The sequence below is a fragment of the Phyllostomus discolor genome, chromosome 3 (assembly GCF_004126475.2).
Source record: "Phyllostomus discolor isolate MPI-MPIP mPhyDis1 chromosome 3, mPhyDis1.pri.v3, whole genome shotgun sequence".
Classification (NCBI taxonomy): domain Eukaryota; kingdom Metazoa; phylum Chordata; class Mammalia; order Chiroptera; family Phyllostomidae; genus Phyllostomus; species Phyllostomus discolor.
In genome coordinates, this window is record NC_040905.2 from 168,307 (window position 1) to 184,443 (window position 16,137).

Sequence of the window (16,137 nt, forward strand, 5' to 3'; positions counted from 1 at the left end):
CCGCGCGAGTGCGAGGCAGCCCCTTGCCATTCAGCGGGAACTCACGGCATTCCCGTGAGACGTATCTGAATAGTGAAAGGCCATAGCAAACACCATGTGTCTAAGTGCTCGTGGGGTGGAACAGGCAGCAGACTCTGCAGGAGACGGGGAGGACTGAGGGCCTCGGCCTAGACTGCGTCCCGCCCCTGCAGCGGGGGAGGGGGGGTCTCGAGGTGACTGGGACGAGGGCAGGGGCGTGGAGTCAGTCCGTGGGAACGGACGTCGAAACCAGCGGGAGGGGCGTGAGTTCTGCAGGGAGAATTAAGAGTGTCGTGCCGATTGCAGAAGAGGGTTTCAGGCGAAGGACTCCAGTGGCCGCGGGGAGTGTTCCCCGAAGACAGGCCGGCAGGCCCCTGGGGGGCTGCTGAGCACGTGCAGGCCGGAGCCGCAGAGACAAGTCAGGCCCGGACGATCCCCGAGCCAGGAGGCTCGGAGGGGAGTGCCAGAGGCAGGTGGCTGGAGGGGCAGAGCCCACGCAACGCAACACGGTGCTCAGGCGGGGCAAGGAGCGCGGGGCGGCGGGGGACCTCACCCTCCCGGAGAGTCGGGCAGGAGCCACCGAGCTCCACCCCGAGGGCCTGAACACGGTGCCTCCCCTCAAGCGCCCTCCGGGGCGGGAACCGGGGTGGGAAAGCGGAATCAGTCCGGGAGAATGTATATGCCCTCATCCTGAGGGGTGTCGGGAGAAACAGGCCCCTGGAAGTTGTAATAGGGGGACGCCTGGTTCCCGTAGACGGGCTCCGCGGGGCTGGCCTGCTGCGTGTTCTCGTACAGCCCCTTGTCGGCTTCCTCCGCTTTGGGGGGACCCACTTCCAAGTTCTCGTAGTCGTCATCGCAGGGGCCGGCCGCCCGGGCGGCAGGTCTGCGGCCCTGGGCGTCCCCCTGGGCCTTGCCCTTGGGGCCGAGGGCGTGGGCGCGCAGGGACAGGGTTCTGGAGTAGTCCCTCCTCTTGCTGCCGCTCCTCCGCAGGAACCCGGGGAGGGCGAGCGGGCTGGTGGCCCGGCGTCTCCAGAACCAGAAGCCCCCGAGCCCGCAGAGGACCAGCAGCAGCAGCAGGAGCGTGACTCCCACGGAAACCGGCACCGAGCTCCTTCCGCAGCTCTTCAGCGCTTCTGCACACGCCGTGGAGTTTGCCAGGCCGCCGCCGCTCGCGAGGAGCTCACAGGTGCAGTTGGACGTCATGGCTCGCTGGCTGCGGTCCCGCGAGAACTCTGGGAGCCCCTCCGGGCATCGCCTCCTCAGCTCTGAAAGACCACCCTGGGGCCAAGTCCTGCCGTGGTCGGAGGAGGGGTGCGGAGGAGGAGGTCTGGGAGGACGATTCCCATGGCAGCTGGTCACTTCTTTATAAACCGGGGGGGGTTAAATCCACTCTGCTCTTTCTGCTGAATTATAAAATAAAGTACATATGAATGGAGGATAATCACAGAATAGAAAACTCCAGAAAAGGAAGACCGAATAACCTGCCGTCAGGAAACCTGCTGTAAATTACAAACGTATTAAGTGCATATTTATCGCACTCGCATAATAAAAGTCTGCTCTTTTTCTACCAGCACATCGTGCACCCGCACCCGGCCTGCCTCAGGACACGGCATGTGCTGCTTCCCGTGAGCACAGAGGTCTGGAAGAGCCTGTCCCTGCCCGAGCCCGAGTGGTTCCGGCACTTCAAAAACGTTCCAGTGAAGGACAATGCTTTGAACGCAGTAGGAGGGAAGCACAAGGGTGTGCTTGTGCAACGTTGCCATGACTACCCTGCTCTGTGCGGCCTGCGGAGGGCTGGGGCACAGGCCTCCTCTCAGTCTTGCCTCCCCCGGGTGCCCACATCAGCGAGACTGTCTGCACCACAGACTGACACGCGAGTCACCGGAAGCTGTCTTCCCACCTGGTTAAACGGGGGGCAGAGACCTGGCCTGCTCATCTCTGTGTTCCCAGGGAATAGCGAACCCCCTGGTGCAGAAAAGCCATTGGTACTTATCGGATGAATAGTTAAATAAACAAATGACTCCAAATCGTATCATAGAATTGCTTAAGGTGATAATTTAAAACTCAAGCTATGTCTTCAAAGGGTACAGTTTATACTTAAAAGAAGAAAAGAGTTTTGTGACATAAAACAAAATATCTTTGAAGCCTCCTTATCAAAACTGCCAGCCAACACCTTTCACTCAATTATGATAATTTTAGAGTGTTCTCCAATGTTTTAAAATGGCAGAGAGAGAAGCAGAACGCGCTCAACTAGACTGAATGTTCTATTTCGATTTTATCAACAAAATATTGCTGCCTGTTTTCCGGCTACATACAGAAGCAGTTACATCCAATAGTTGTTTTTCTTAGTTTTAGTGATATAATTGACAGGTAACATTGTGTAAGTTTAATGTGCAATGTGATCTGATATATGCATATATTCTGCAATGATTGCTACATTAAGTTTAGCTAACATGCATCTCCTTACACAGCTACCATTTTTTTCCTGTGATGAGAGATTTTAAGATCTACTCTTAGCAACTTTCAAATGTGCAATGTTGTCAACAGCCTTGTAAACTGCACTTGTGAAAGGGTTTTCGCCTATTGAGTGCCAGCATCGATCATGTCTAGTTAGGACCTTACTTGGGGTCACCTTCAAAATGCCTTTCCACGGAGGGCCTCAGCTACCACAGGGAGCAGACACCTCCATACCCCAGCCTTAGAGATGAGACAAGATAAGGCCAAAGAGGTTCAGGAACTTCTTGAACAACTACGAAGACATCAAATCAAGATTCAACGAAAACTGGCCCCCAGATGTTGTTATTCTCACCCCGATTTCTGTCCGGGGCTGTCGAGCACACCTGTCACTGAATTTGTGCGGCTCATTTAGCTGTGAGGCCCTGGAGGGCTGGGGCCTCATCGACACCATCTTTACGTCACCAGCACCAGCGCTGGACACAGAATAGCTGGTTCCTTGCCTGTTGGTTAGTGAGTGAGCAGCCTGCCTTGCGGCGGCAGTGACAACGGTAAACAGGGAAGAGAGAACGCCCACAGCCCTGGCTGGCGTAGCTCAGTGGATTGAGCGTGGGCTGCGAACCAAAGCATCACAGGTTCGATTCCCAGTCAGGGCACATGCCTGGGTTGCAGGCCACGACCCCCAGCAACTGCGCATAGATGTTTCTCTCTCTGTCTCTCTTTTTCCCTCCCTTTCCTCTCTAAAAAATAAATAAATAAAAACTTTTTAAAAAGTGGGGACAAAACAGTTGTTCACATGGAAAACATACGGTCATTCACGTATAACAATTCAACATTAAATTCCGAGTTTCACGTACTCACCACGGCAAACCTATGTTCTCCCCACCGTGTCTTACATATTCAAGTACAAGGATGTTGCCACTGGTGATGCACCGCTTTGGGCATTAAAATATTTCCTTCTAGCCCTGGCTGGCGTAGCTCAGTGGATTGAGCTCGGGCTGCAAACCAAAGTGTCGCAGGTTCGATTCCCAGTCAGGGCACATGCCTGGGTTGCAGGCCACGACCCCCAGCAACCGCACATTGATGTTTCTCTCTATCTCTCTCTCTCTCCCTCCCTCCCTTCCCTCTCTAAAAATAAATAAAAAAATAAAATCTTTTTAAAAATTAAAAAAAAGAACGCCCCCAAAGTCAGGCCCCGCTCTGAGAGAGCATTCCTGTCTGAGAGCTACGTGTCCAAGTCCGTTTGTGGTTGGAATACGTCAACACGCAAACTGTCAAGCCGGCATTGCAGGTGAAACGCCAGACTGAACAGGAGAAGCAGTTAATGTATAAAGTTCATCTGGTAAAACCATAGGGACAGAGACCTCAGACCGAGACGTGTTTTCCTCTCTCTGCACAGCCAGACCCGAGGCTTGTGCTCAAGGACAGTGGTTTGGCAATGGCCCTGACCATTAAAGACGTGTTTCCTTTCTGAAACCAGAGAGCCGATCGCAGCTAATGTAGTTTATGGTAAGTTTTAGTTCAAATTTGCCAGCACATTTGAACTCAATTTCAAATTGGTTGAAATTCAGCAGCTTTGGCAAAGGTGCCAGGCCCGCAGCCAACTCAGGGGGTGGGGCGGGGCAGCCGTTGTCCCTGAGGATGAAGTAATGAGGTGCTCTCCCAAGTCCCAAGGGTGTCCTACCACCTATGTTGCTCTACGTAGAATAGACATTCCAGGACATCCCAAGCATTAAAACTGCTGGTCAAAGAACTGTTCACTTAAAGAGAAGACGACTTTTTACAAGAAAATAAATGCGCCCTATCATTTCTTCAGACTCCCTTAACTGGAAAAACCCTGCCGTACATCAACAAAGACCCAGCAGAATAAAAAGCAGGTGTTAAACAAAAGCCTTTCACATGGAGTTTAACACCCACATAAGCTCCACTTTTCCCCACTTTGGAACAAGGCCTTTCGGTTTTGTTTTGGAAAATGGTCCCAGCAGGTTACCTAACAGTCATTCATTTGTCTTAAAGTTACAAATGGTTGATACACTTCTGGAATCTTCCAGGCCAGACCCTGCCCTTCTGTTCCAGAACCAGACGCAAAGCGCCGTCTCACCCTGTGAGCAAACGCACCCTGAACAAACACCGTCTCCCTCCTTTTGGAAACTGCTCCCCCAGACCCCCCGCCACCTCCTAAGGCTCCCAAAACTCTGTTTGATAAGATAAAAAAGTCTCTGATTATTAAAAATGAACCTGTTTCCTAAAGTCTCCTCCGTGCGCCAGAGCAGGTCCGGTCCGCGCTCACCTGGGACGGGCGTGGGGCGCGGGGTGCTCACCCGGCCCCGCACATTTCAAACTGGCTTCGGTTTGGGGCCGGTTCCTCTTTCCACTTCTGCCGGTTTCTTCCTTCTCACGCCCTCCTCTCACACCATTTCACACTTGCAAAACTTCCTGGCTCTAGAGGAAGTTATCGGAGGCAGCACAAGCGAGATAAGTGACCGAGGGCTTGAACAAGGCAGCCCAGCCCCGCGCCTTCACCGAGACGAGAACTGACTCCCACTGCGCCAGAGCCCGGCGCAGGAAGCCGGGGCGGCTCTTTTCCATCCGAGCGCCGGGTGTGTGCGGTCCTCACTCAGAGCCAGCCTAAGACGCCGTCTCCCTCGCTCTCCGGCTCTTGGAAAGGAAGGTTCCTGAGCGCAGTCCCGCACGGGCCGTGCGTGCTCGCTCGCTCGCCCGGCTGAAGGCTGGACCGGCTCCCACTGCAAACGCCGCGGCCGATGCCGGGGGACACCCGCCTTGTCAAGCCAGTGGCCCAGTTGGAGTTCAGCAAATGTCCGTATTCTCTGAAACTGTTGCTAAGGGTCCCCCCAAGCACACCGTTGGTGGCACTGTCTGGGATTTCCTAGTGGGTCTCTCCTCGGGTGAACCTGGGAAACGCCACGGCAGGGGGTGGGGGGCGGTGGGCGCTCAGCACTCCGCAGGACTCGCGGGTCCCCGGTCCCAGGTCCCCGGCCAGAGGACCAGGCAGAGCCGGACCAGAAAGCAACCCCCCTGCGGCCTGTTCGCTAACAGCGGCCGGCGCATGTGGAGCGCTCCCGACTCCTCGGGGCCTGCCGCGGATGGTCACTCGGTAAATATTGGCCACCGAGGGACAGGCCCACCCGCCGGCTGTCTCCACCGTCAGGCCAGGAGCCGGGACCGCGGCGAGCCCGCCCCGCCAGCACCGGCACCGGACGGTGGGGCAGCCGAGCCGCAGCACCTGGGCCGCTTCGCGAGGGTGGAGGACACGTGTCCACGTGTCCACCCCGACACCCTCACTCGCCAGCTTCTCTCGGAGGCCGCTCGGCGGACCGCAGCCGTGGGAAATGGCGAAGCAGGCAGCCCGGAGGAGGACCTCGTGGGCGTCGCGTGGTTTGTAGGCGTCGGCGCTTCTGCAGCGACAGGGCGCGAGCAAGGGGGGCGAGGAGAGGTCCCAGGGCAGTGTTGTCCCTACGACCGGGCTGGACCGGGCTGGACACCCTCGGGGCGGGCGCAGCGGGGGCGGCTCCGCGGCCACAGCCCCGGCTCCGGGCTGAGACGAGGGAGGATGCGAACCACGGGGCGTGGTGGGAGCGAGGGCGGAAGGCCCAGCCCAGGGCGGCCTCATGGAGAAACACGGGCGGTGCCCCTGGGAAGGGGGTGACCTGGCAGAGGCCCCAGAGCACGCGGGGCGGGCCCGGCTCCCCCCCCCGCCCCCCACCTCCTTGCCCCCAGCGACCAGCGCGGGCAGCGCTCGCGTGAAAGGACCCATCTGCCCCCACGAGAGGACGGCCGGTGCTTACCCAGGTTTCCCTTGAAAACTGGGACTGTTACTTCCCCTTTTCACTTCAGATTTTCTACAGACAAACACAGTGGATGGGTCATGCCTGGTCCTTTTCTCTAGATAGAAACAATTTTTTTTTTTAAAGAAATGGAATCATTCCTTGAGTTCATAGAACAAGTGCTGCGTATATTCAAACCAGAATGACTGTGTGACGACCGGCTGCGGGTCAGGTGCTGTGTCCCGGCTCTGCGTTTCCCCCAAAAGCCACGTGGTTGCTGTCACCCCGTTTCAGGGACTTCTCAGTCCCGCCATCCAGCTGGGCTCCGTGTCCAGCTTTCTGTGTGGTTGGGGTGGGCAGGGCCCAGGGGGTGATTTTGTTCTGTGGAAATTTGGGCTGAGCAGTTTACATCCAAATAGCCTTCCTCACCTATTCATTGGTGAACAACCTCTTTGTTTAACTGAGATTTAAATTCTTAGCAAGTTCTTTTGTGTCACTTACTATGTTTATCTCAACATTTTTTTTCAGATGCTTGAACTGAGTAACATGGACCAACATCTGTGTATGTGGATTTTCCTCGACAGCTTGTCCGATAGAGGCATCTTCCTGGCTGCTCTCCAGGGCGCCCAAAGTCCACGCTGGTTTTTGAGGGCGTTGTGGAAACTGGCATTCTAGCATAAGGCAGTATGTCACCTGGGAAGGGTGGTATGTTTGTTAGCTGGCAAATTTACGAGTGCTGATGGGTTTGCAGGACGAACCAGAAAGCACCGAGAGCTTTAAGGGAGTGGGTCATTGGGCCAAGGAGCTAGGACAACTTTAAAGTGAGCAAACAGGGTTGCTGAAGGGCAGGAGAGAAGGCACGGACAAGAAGAGGTCAAATTAAAGTCACGGTCGTGCGGTCGATGGTAGGGCTGGCCCTGTCGGCAGCTGGCAAACGTAAACCCTGTAATTTTGAGGGGGTGGGAGATGGATTTTACTAAAAGGGATCTCAGGTGGTATTTAGTCAAGGGGTTCACTCCCAAATCTGAAAGTCTATCAAAACCACTTATGAATCTTTTTGTTGTTAAAACAAACAAACAAACAACAACAACAACAAAAACAACCCTGGCTGGGTGGCTCAGTGACGGATTGAGTGCGAGATTGTGAACCAAAGTGTTGCCGGTTCAATTCCCAGTCAGGGCACATGCCTGGGTTGTGGGCCAGGTCCCCAGTAGGGGATGCCTGAGAGGCAACCACGCATTGATGTTTCTCTCACTCTCTTTCTCCCCCCTTCCCCTCTCTAAAAATAAATAAATAAAATCTTTTAAAAATACAAATTCCTAGGACCCTAGGGATTCTGCTTCCTTAAGTCTGAAGTGGGGCCCAGGGATCTTTATTTTAGAATTGAACACAATCAGGGAATTTCTGAGTGGGAGGAATGGGGGAGCGTACTCACAGGAGGGAGAGGGGTTTTCACTTCTCCCTTTCCACTCTTTTCCATCACTTTATCTCTTCCATTCACGTGCACCACGTTTAAGACAAAAGCAAACACTGAGAGCCCCCAGCCGATGCTGGTCGGCGGCCGGGTCTGAAACAAAGGGACCGCCGTCAGAGGAGGGGTGTGAAGTTCTGCCGGGGTGTGAGGTCTGGCTGAGGAAGTGGCCCGACACCATGCCCACGCACCGCTGCGCGCGGCCACAACACCTCGGGGTGCTCCCGGAGGATGGAGACGAGGACGGGTGGGGAGAGAGGCCTGCGTGTCCCCTTCAGGAGCCGCTCTCTCGGCATTAAGTCGGAACGCAGACTGCAGGAAGTTAGGGGGGAGGAGGCGGAAGAGCGGAGCCCATCAGAGGCGCCACAGGGAGCGAACTGGGACAGGCCTGACCTCCTGGTGGACCACCTCCAGCTGTGAGGCCTGCCCTGCAGCACCTGTCTGGCCCGAGGAGAGGGGGGTTGTTGGGGTGCACGTGACAGCGCAGAAAGCTAGGCTGCGCTGCAGGGCACTAAAGAAAGACACTGAAAGGAGAACAAAGTAAAAAGACCCAGGAGCCCACCCCTAGCAATGAAGGCTGTTTGTAGCTGACTAGTGTGTAATGCCCCACCGCTCCGGGAATGTCCCAAAGAGCCACCAGCAGCAGTGGGGGGAAGGCAGCTCGGCCCATCCACACAGTGGGACACTCCACAGCAGCAAAAACTCCACGCTACAGACGTGCACAAACATGGTCTCACAAACGTAACATGGACTTGAAGAACCCCCACAAAAAGTGCCTGTTGTGTGACTCCGTCCCCACATCCGGCGGGGCCCCTGTGAGAACACAGGGGCAGAGGGCGGCCCAGCGGGCAACTGCACTGTGGCGACAAGATGTATCTCCACGTAACCATCCTTCGAGCTGCCCACTTGGGGCCTGTGTGCTCTGTGTACATTGTGTCTTAACTTAAAAAGGTTGGAGCAGAATTGTAAGACAGTTGCTTTAAAGGTGGTGGAAAGTTAAGATAAGTACATGTATGCTTTTGATTCATTTGGATTACCATCTTCTTTGGGATGCTGACCTACTAGTCCGAGTAGGAGTTCTTTGCTCTGCTAAAATGTAGGCAGACTTTGACCTGGACGAATTTGAACTTTACCCAGAGCTTCCTAGGCCCAGAGGTTGGTGAGGCTGGTGGGCGTCGTTATTAAATCTTCAGTCTGGTCACTGTCCAGGCTGGACTTCCTGCCAGGACTGTGCCTGCACCACAGCCTGTCATTGGCTCACCTTGACTGTGTGATAGATGTGTTGCTGAAAAATCCTGTTTGACAGGGTTTTACCCTAAAAACACCTGGGTATAAAGCAGTGCTCTCCTGTGTAAGATGCACAGAATGACTATTCGACTTACACACATCATGAAGTGCTGGCCACAGTAAGTTCAGTCCATCGTCTACAGATAAACAAAGTAAAAGAAAAGCTATTTTTCCCCTTGAAATGAGAGCCCTTGGGAGCTCCTCCCTGGACTCTCCTGCGTGTCACACAGCAGCGGTCACTTGGTGGGAAGTGAAAACAGATCTGGGTCACCTTTTCTTCCTCGTTTTTGACCTCCCACTTGCATGGCTCACAGGTTTCCCAGCACAATGAATACTCGAGGTCAATAAACAATAAGGGACCCGTTTTTTCAAGTAGTTCTTAAAACAGTAAAACTGGACCTCACTTCAGTGTTAAAATAGAAAGACAGAAGAGGGCTCTTCACGCTCAAGAACGTGTTTTTAAGGGGCTCCAGGTCGGTGCTGGTCCACACCTAAAATCCCTGCCGGACGGGTTTCACCGTGAAGCTCGCGCCGACCTCCCGGCGGAGTCTAGGCGCAGGGGCCCCCGCGGGAGAGGAGGGGGCGCAGCAGCTGGCGGTGCTCTGTGACACACGCTCTAAGCAGCGGTCTTCATCGGGCAGCACATTCGGAAGCGCATGCGCGGAGGACACGCAGGCTGCGAGAGTTGAAAGGGGAGGAGAGAACGATGTTCTCTAGGAAAGCGTTTCAAGGTGTCAACAAGGCAGGTTTTTCATGTTAATATTTACAAAGGGCTTTCCTTCCAAGAAAGAGGAAAAGCTAAAACACCTCTGTTTGGTTTTATTTGTGTTAGATTATCTTAATAATTTGTTTTTACTTATAAACCTTTAAATAAATTGTATTTGAGGGGAAAAACCGCGCCCTTTAACGTAGATTCAGAAGAGAGATGACTTCTCCGGCTGACGTCACACCCAAAGACTCCACGCCTTGAACTTGAACGCGCAGACGGGCGTGATCAGTTCCCACCAGCAGGGGGCGCGCCAAGCCCACGGCATAGACCATGGTTGCGGTTTGTGCAGCGGGCAGGAGCGGAGCTCTGGAAGGGAAGCGGCCGCCACCCCCAAACTTGCCTGTTGGAACATCGATTTTCATCTGGTTATTAAGGAACAAAAGCCTCGGGAGAAAGCCTTTGGACTCCCCCTAAGTGCCTGAAAGGAACGGAAACCGAGGCTCTGCTCCAGGAAGGGAGGAAGGGGGCCCGGTGCCCCGTTGAACCGAGCAGGTGGGCGGCGGGCGAGGCGGCCTGTGGGTCCGCCGTCCGCGACGGCAGCAGACGCTCGCTCACCCAGCACCGGCCTCCCCGTCCCCATCGGAGGCCTCCCCGTCCCCACCGGCGGCCCCTCTGCCCTTCGACGTCCGCAACCACACCGGGCGCAGGGAGCGCCGCTGCCCTTCTTGGGGTCCCACGCTTTCCGTACCGCCGAACTCGAGTTCCTAAAATGAACTCTGGGCGTCGCTCCTGTTAATCTGCCTTTTTAGTTTTATTGTTCACCCAGCTAGAAGAACTTAGAAGATGGGAGGAAAAGTGCTGTTTCCGTCCTCACGCTCTCGAGTATTGTTGTCACCACGTCCAGGAACCAGCCGAACGATCGGTGGGCGGGGAGGCGGACAGGCGCTCGGAGAGGCGAGCGCACGGAAGCTCGGCCCGATGCTTTGGTCGATGTCTAATACGAACTTCACCGAAGGTCACGGGCGGGCTGTGCCACTGAGTTCCATCCATGTACAAATGCCACTACGTGGAAATGAACATAACATAAAGGATGTGTGATGTACTTAATATTCAAATTTAAATGCTAAAATTAACCCTTTAAAAATATATTTATTTATTTATTTTTAGAGAGGGGGAGGGAGTGAAACGTGGGTGTGAGACAGACACCGATCAGTTGCCTCTCGCAGGCCCTGGAGTGGACAGAACCTGCAACCCAGGCCTGTGTGCAGACGGGGAATCGAACTGGCAACCTTTTGATTTGTGGGTCTACGCCCGACCCACTGAGTCAAACCTGTCAGGGCCTAAAGTTAACCTTTTGCTTTACATTCGCTAAGCCACTTTGGAAAGAGTTAGACATTAAATGTAAATACCCGAGCATTAAATGTGTCATGACGAATCTAAAAGGAGGTTTGAGCTCTCACTGCCCAGACCACAGCCTCCAGTGGGCAGGAGACTCTGACTCCAGGTGGACCCGCCTGCCAAGCCCGCAGGGTCCTGGCCAAGTGCGCTTCTGTTAAGCTGGTCTCGCTGCCCGGCTTCCCCCATCACTGTGACCCTCAGAGTGTCTGAGTTTCCCCTGAACTTCAGGAGCTCACAAGGGCCTAGCCATGATCCTTGGTGCCTGAGGTCGCTGTCACTGCTTTCTGCACGGGTGCTCCTTCCGTTCCACCAACTTGGTCGCTGTCTGTGACTTTCACAAACCCGGACGCCTTGCCTCTCCCACATTCCTGCCTCATGGGTCCAGGTGTTCACCATTTCCGTGTTTTTTTAAATAGCGTTTAAATCAATATATATACATGTAAGAACATAATAATTAGATTTAGTTCTTGGATTTTATAAAAGAGTGATTTTTAATTTGCTGTTTTAAAACCTGAACGTTAAGATTGATTCACACTGATGTGGATATCTGCAGTTCATTCTCACGTAATATCCCCTATGAGTGTGTACTACACTCTCCTGCCCAAGGCTGGAGTCTGGTGTTCTGCTGCTGTTTGTGGTTCTGCTCGGACTAAAGCGTTCTCATGACGACATGTGCGCTAGCGCCCCCTGGCGCATGTGTGCATTTCTCTGGCTGGGCTGTAGGGCATCAGAATTTCACTCTCCCAGCATAATTGTATTGGGTTGGCCAAAAGTAAAGTTCATTTGGTTTCTTTCTGTACCATGGCTCTAGTAGCCCTGAGTTGTCATTAACTTCATTGGAAACAATTTTGATAGATTGCATTGTCACAGCTGTCATATCAGCGAGCATTAAAAAAACTTATCAAAATTGGTGAATTTTTGTGTAGCCATTTTAATATTGAAGATGGAAGAAAATATGCAAACCTTTTGGCACGTTATGCTTTTTTATTTCAAAAAAGGTAAAAAATGCAAAGAAAAAAGGTTTACGCAGTGTGTGGAGAAGGTGCTGTGACTGAAATTTCAGAAGTGGTGTGCGAAGTTTCCTGGTACTCTTGACATTTTGGCCAAATAGTTCCTTGCTGTGGGGCTGTCTTATGTATTGAAAGATGCATTGGAGCACCCCAGCCTCTCCCCACTAGAAGCCAATAGTGAGAGAGAGCCGACATACTCAAAATATCTAAGTCAATAAAGTTATTGATGAAAATGAAACATGTGACTTATTTTATGGAAAAAACATAATGGACTTTTTGGCCAACCCAATACTAATTCTTTGTTGCAGATATCCCTATCAATTTATGCTTATATGCATGCAGATATCCCTATCAATTTATAACCTTTTACTTTAAGGTGTCTTTGGATGTATCAAATTTCTTAACTTTCATTTAGACAACTTTGTCAATTTTTTGTTGTAGAGGTCATGCTTTTGCATGTTGAGAAATCTTTCCCTCTATTGAAGAAACCACTATTTCCCCGTAGTATGTGGTTGGACATACACGTAAGGGACAGTCTTTTCATTAGCTGGTATTGTGACGACGGGACAGCCACATGGAAGAGAAGGAAACTGGACCACTCTCTTCCTACCACGCACAAAAATAGACTAAAAATAGATTAGAGACTTGAATAAAATACCTGACACCATAAAGCTAATAGCAGAAGACACAAGGGGTGAGCCGTTGGCCTTGATGTTGGTCCTAGCAATGAGGTTGTGGATTTGGCAACAAAAACAAAATGAACAAGTGGGACTACGTTAAATTAGAAAGCTTCTGCTCAGAAATGGAAATACCCAAGAGAATGAAACGGCAACCTACAGAATGGGAGATCATATTTTCAAATTGTACATCTGATAAAGACTCAGTATCCAAAATATATGAAGAACTCATACAATTTAATATCAAAAAGAAAAACAAATCGACTTAAAAATAGGCAGAGGACTTAGTAGACATCTTCCAAGAAGACATACAGATGGCCGAGAGGTAAGTGAAAAGATGCTCAGCGTCACTAGTCATCAGGGAAATGCAAATCAGAACCACAAAATATCACCTCATAGCCGTCAGAGTGGCTGTCGTCAAGAAGGCAGGAAACAACAAGTGCTGGTGAAGATGTGGGGAAAAGGGAGACCTGTGCACTGGGGTGGGACTGTGAATTGGTGCAGCCACTGTGGAAAGCAGTGTGGGGTTTCCTCCAAAAATTAAAGGTAGACCTGCCTTATGACCCAGTAACCCAGGAAGCGAAATCATAACTTCAAAGAGATTTCTGCATTCCCGTGTTCACTGTAGCATGAACAGTCAGGGATGGAGCCCACCTAAGTGGTCAATACATGAAGAACCTGGGGTCCACATATCCGAGGGAACATTGTTCAGCATTAAAAAAGAAGGAAGTCCTGCCCTTGGAGACAGACCCTGTCAGTGAAATAGGTCAGACAGAGACAAATACACAGGGCATGTTCCCACTCTCAGGGGGGTCTAGGGAAGACTGGCGGCTGCCAGGGGTGGAGCAGAGGTGGTCAAACTCCCTGTTACAAGATCAGTTGGTCCTGGAGCGTAACACGCAGTACAAAGACTGTACTTACCAGTACTGCATTGCACGTTTGAAAGTCACTACAAGAGCAGATCTTAAAGGTTCTCATTGTAAGAAGTTGATAACGATACGTGGTGACGTGAACTTGCTGTATTAACCATTTCACAATACACACAAAAATCAAGTCATCGTGTTGTACACTAAAAACTAATGCAATGTTACATGTCAACTAATCTCAGTCAAAAACATCTTTCCCTGCTCTATGCTCAGAAGGTTGGTTTCCAACATTCTCTACTTTCCCTCCGAGGACAGGCCTGAGCTTGCCCCTGGCTGTCCGTGACCTTAAGTCCTTGCTCCACCTGGAGAAGGGTCTGCAGGTGGTGTGCATGTTGAGGGTTGAACAGGGTCCCCTCAAAGTCCTGCAGCCCCAACTACTGGCACCCCAGGATGGGGCTGTATTTGGACACAGAGCATTTAAGGAGGAAACCGGGGTTAAATGAGGCCATGTGGGTGGGTCCTAATCCAATCTCACGGCGGTCCTTATAACAGGAAAGTTGGGGCACTTGGAGGAGAGGCCATGAGGCCAAAGGTGAGAAGGAGGCCCTCTGCCAGCTGAGGGGGGAGGTGTGAGGAGAAGCCAAGCCTGCTGGCCCCTCTATCCTGGACTTGAACTGCAGAACTGTGAGAAAGTACCTTTCTGTTGTTTAAGGTGCCTGGTCTGTGGCATTTTGTAATGGCGGCCTAGAAAAGTAATACATGGATTTCACTTTTTTAATCTCCACCTGAGGACATGTTTTTGTCAATTTTAGAGAGAGAGAGAGAGAGAGAGAGAGACACCACCCAGTGGTCACCTCACATATGCGCCCTGACCAGGAACTGAGCCTGCGACTAGGTATGTGCCCTGACTGCAAACAGAACCATAACCTTTTGGTTTACAGAATGACACTTTAAGCAGCTGAGCCACCCAGCCAGGGCGTGAATTTCACTTTTTAATACGGAAAACCATTTGTTTCCAGCCCACTTAGTAAATAGTCAGCCCCTCCTCTCCTCTCTGAACCATGGTGCCTCTGTCACTCGATGTTCCGCACACGTGGTCCTACTGTGAGGCTCCCTGTTCCAGCTTGTGGGTCAGTCTGTCCTGGCGAGAGGATCAAACTCTCTCAACAGCTACAGCTTCCTGGGAAGTAGTGATAGCAGCTACAGAAGCGACTCACCTGTAATTACACTTCCACTTTCATGTAAAGTTTACAAATTAGCTTGTCAAGTTTCGCTAAAAAACCTATTGGGGTGTTAATTGCATTTGCATTAAATCTATAAAACTAAAGAGAAATATTTTGTAATCAAAGATTTATCTCCATTGGAAGGACCATTTCCTTCCTTCGTGGACCGATGACCATTTCGGTTCTGTCCACGCGATGGCAGCACCAACCAAAAAATCAAACTTTTGCAGTTGCACGAAACAGCCCATACAACATACACAGTATTAACATTTTACTAAATGCCCAAATGCTTTGGTGGATGGACCTTAATTTCATATGAAGTGTTGAATAGCCCATCAAATTCTTAAGTGCATTCGGTAGGAATATATACAATACTATGTGATCATCAGAGAATTGAATAACGAAAAATATGATACCAATCCGTCCTTCAGTCCTTTGACCTTAGAAGACCATAATCAATTATGGATTAAAAAACTCATTACCAACCAATAAAACAAAGTCATGGTGTATAACTAGATTTGGGAATAGAGGTAGCCGAGCCAGCGAGCGCAGAACAAGGTTGGGAAGCAAAGGTCTCCCGGCCGAAGCGCGCAGGTCAGGGCCCTGCGACCTCAGTTTTCCTGGACCTCTGCCCGCCCCGCCCAGAACCAAGCCTGGGCCGGCCCTTCCCTCGGGCCCTTCCCTCGGCCGGGCCCTGGAGCCCCCATTCCGCACGGCGTCGGAGCCCGGGGGGACACACTGTCTTTGACAACGTCTCCTCGGCTGCACGTGGACCTGACCTTGACAGTGGGCTGCAGTCACCCCTTTTCCAAGTCCCTCCGGGTCCTTAGTCCGGCACTGACAGCACCGCCCAGCTGGCCACGTGTTTGGCGTCCAGGAAGGGCCCGGGTGCTGCCGAGCGGCCTCATCTGGGCGGTCTGAAACTCACGACGGGCCGAGCTCCTTAAAGGGTCAGCCCCGCGGCCCGTCTGTCCAGTGCGAGCACTGACGCCCCGCCCCGAGGGCTGCGGGGTTGACCCAGAGTCTCTGACTGCACGTGGCTCCGGGTACCGCGGCCTCCGGGGATGTCATATGTCGTTGAAGCACGGGTGGTGTCCCCGCACTAGCGTCGTGCACGGCCCCTTCGGAGGAACCAGCAACGGTGACCCCCACCGCGAACCCGCACTGAGCCCGGGGGCCCCGCACCACTCTGTCGCGGGCCGCCCCAGGTCCCACCGCTCCCCTCCCCTGCGCTGCCTA

General features: G+C 52.4%; 1 protein-coding gene across 1 annotated transcript; it reads right to left on the reverse strand.

The window, feature by feature from the left end:
* Positions 1–637: 637 nt before the first annotated feature.
* GAPT (GRB2 binding adaptor protein, transmembrane) lies at positions 638–1,415 on the reverse strand. The gene has a single exon (XM_028523020.2). The coding sequence runs from the start codon at positions 1,219–1,221 to the stop codon at positions 679–681; it is 543 nt and encodes a 180-aa protein (XP_028378821.1). The 5' UTR covers positions 1,222–1,415; the 3' UTR covers positions 638–678.
* Between the last annotated feature and the right edge of the window lie 14,722 nt (positions 1,416–16,137).

Coding starts and splice junctions, on each gene's coding strand:
- GAPT (XM_028523020.2), bottom strand. CDS start 1,221: ATGACGTCCAACTGCACCTGTGAGCTCCTCGCGAGCGGCGGCGGCCTG.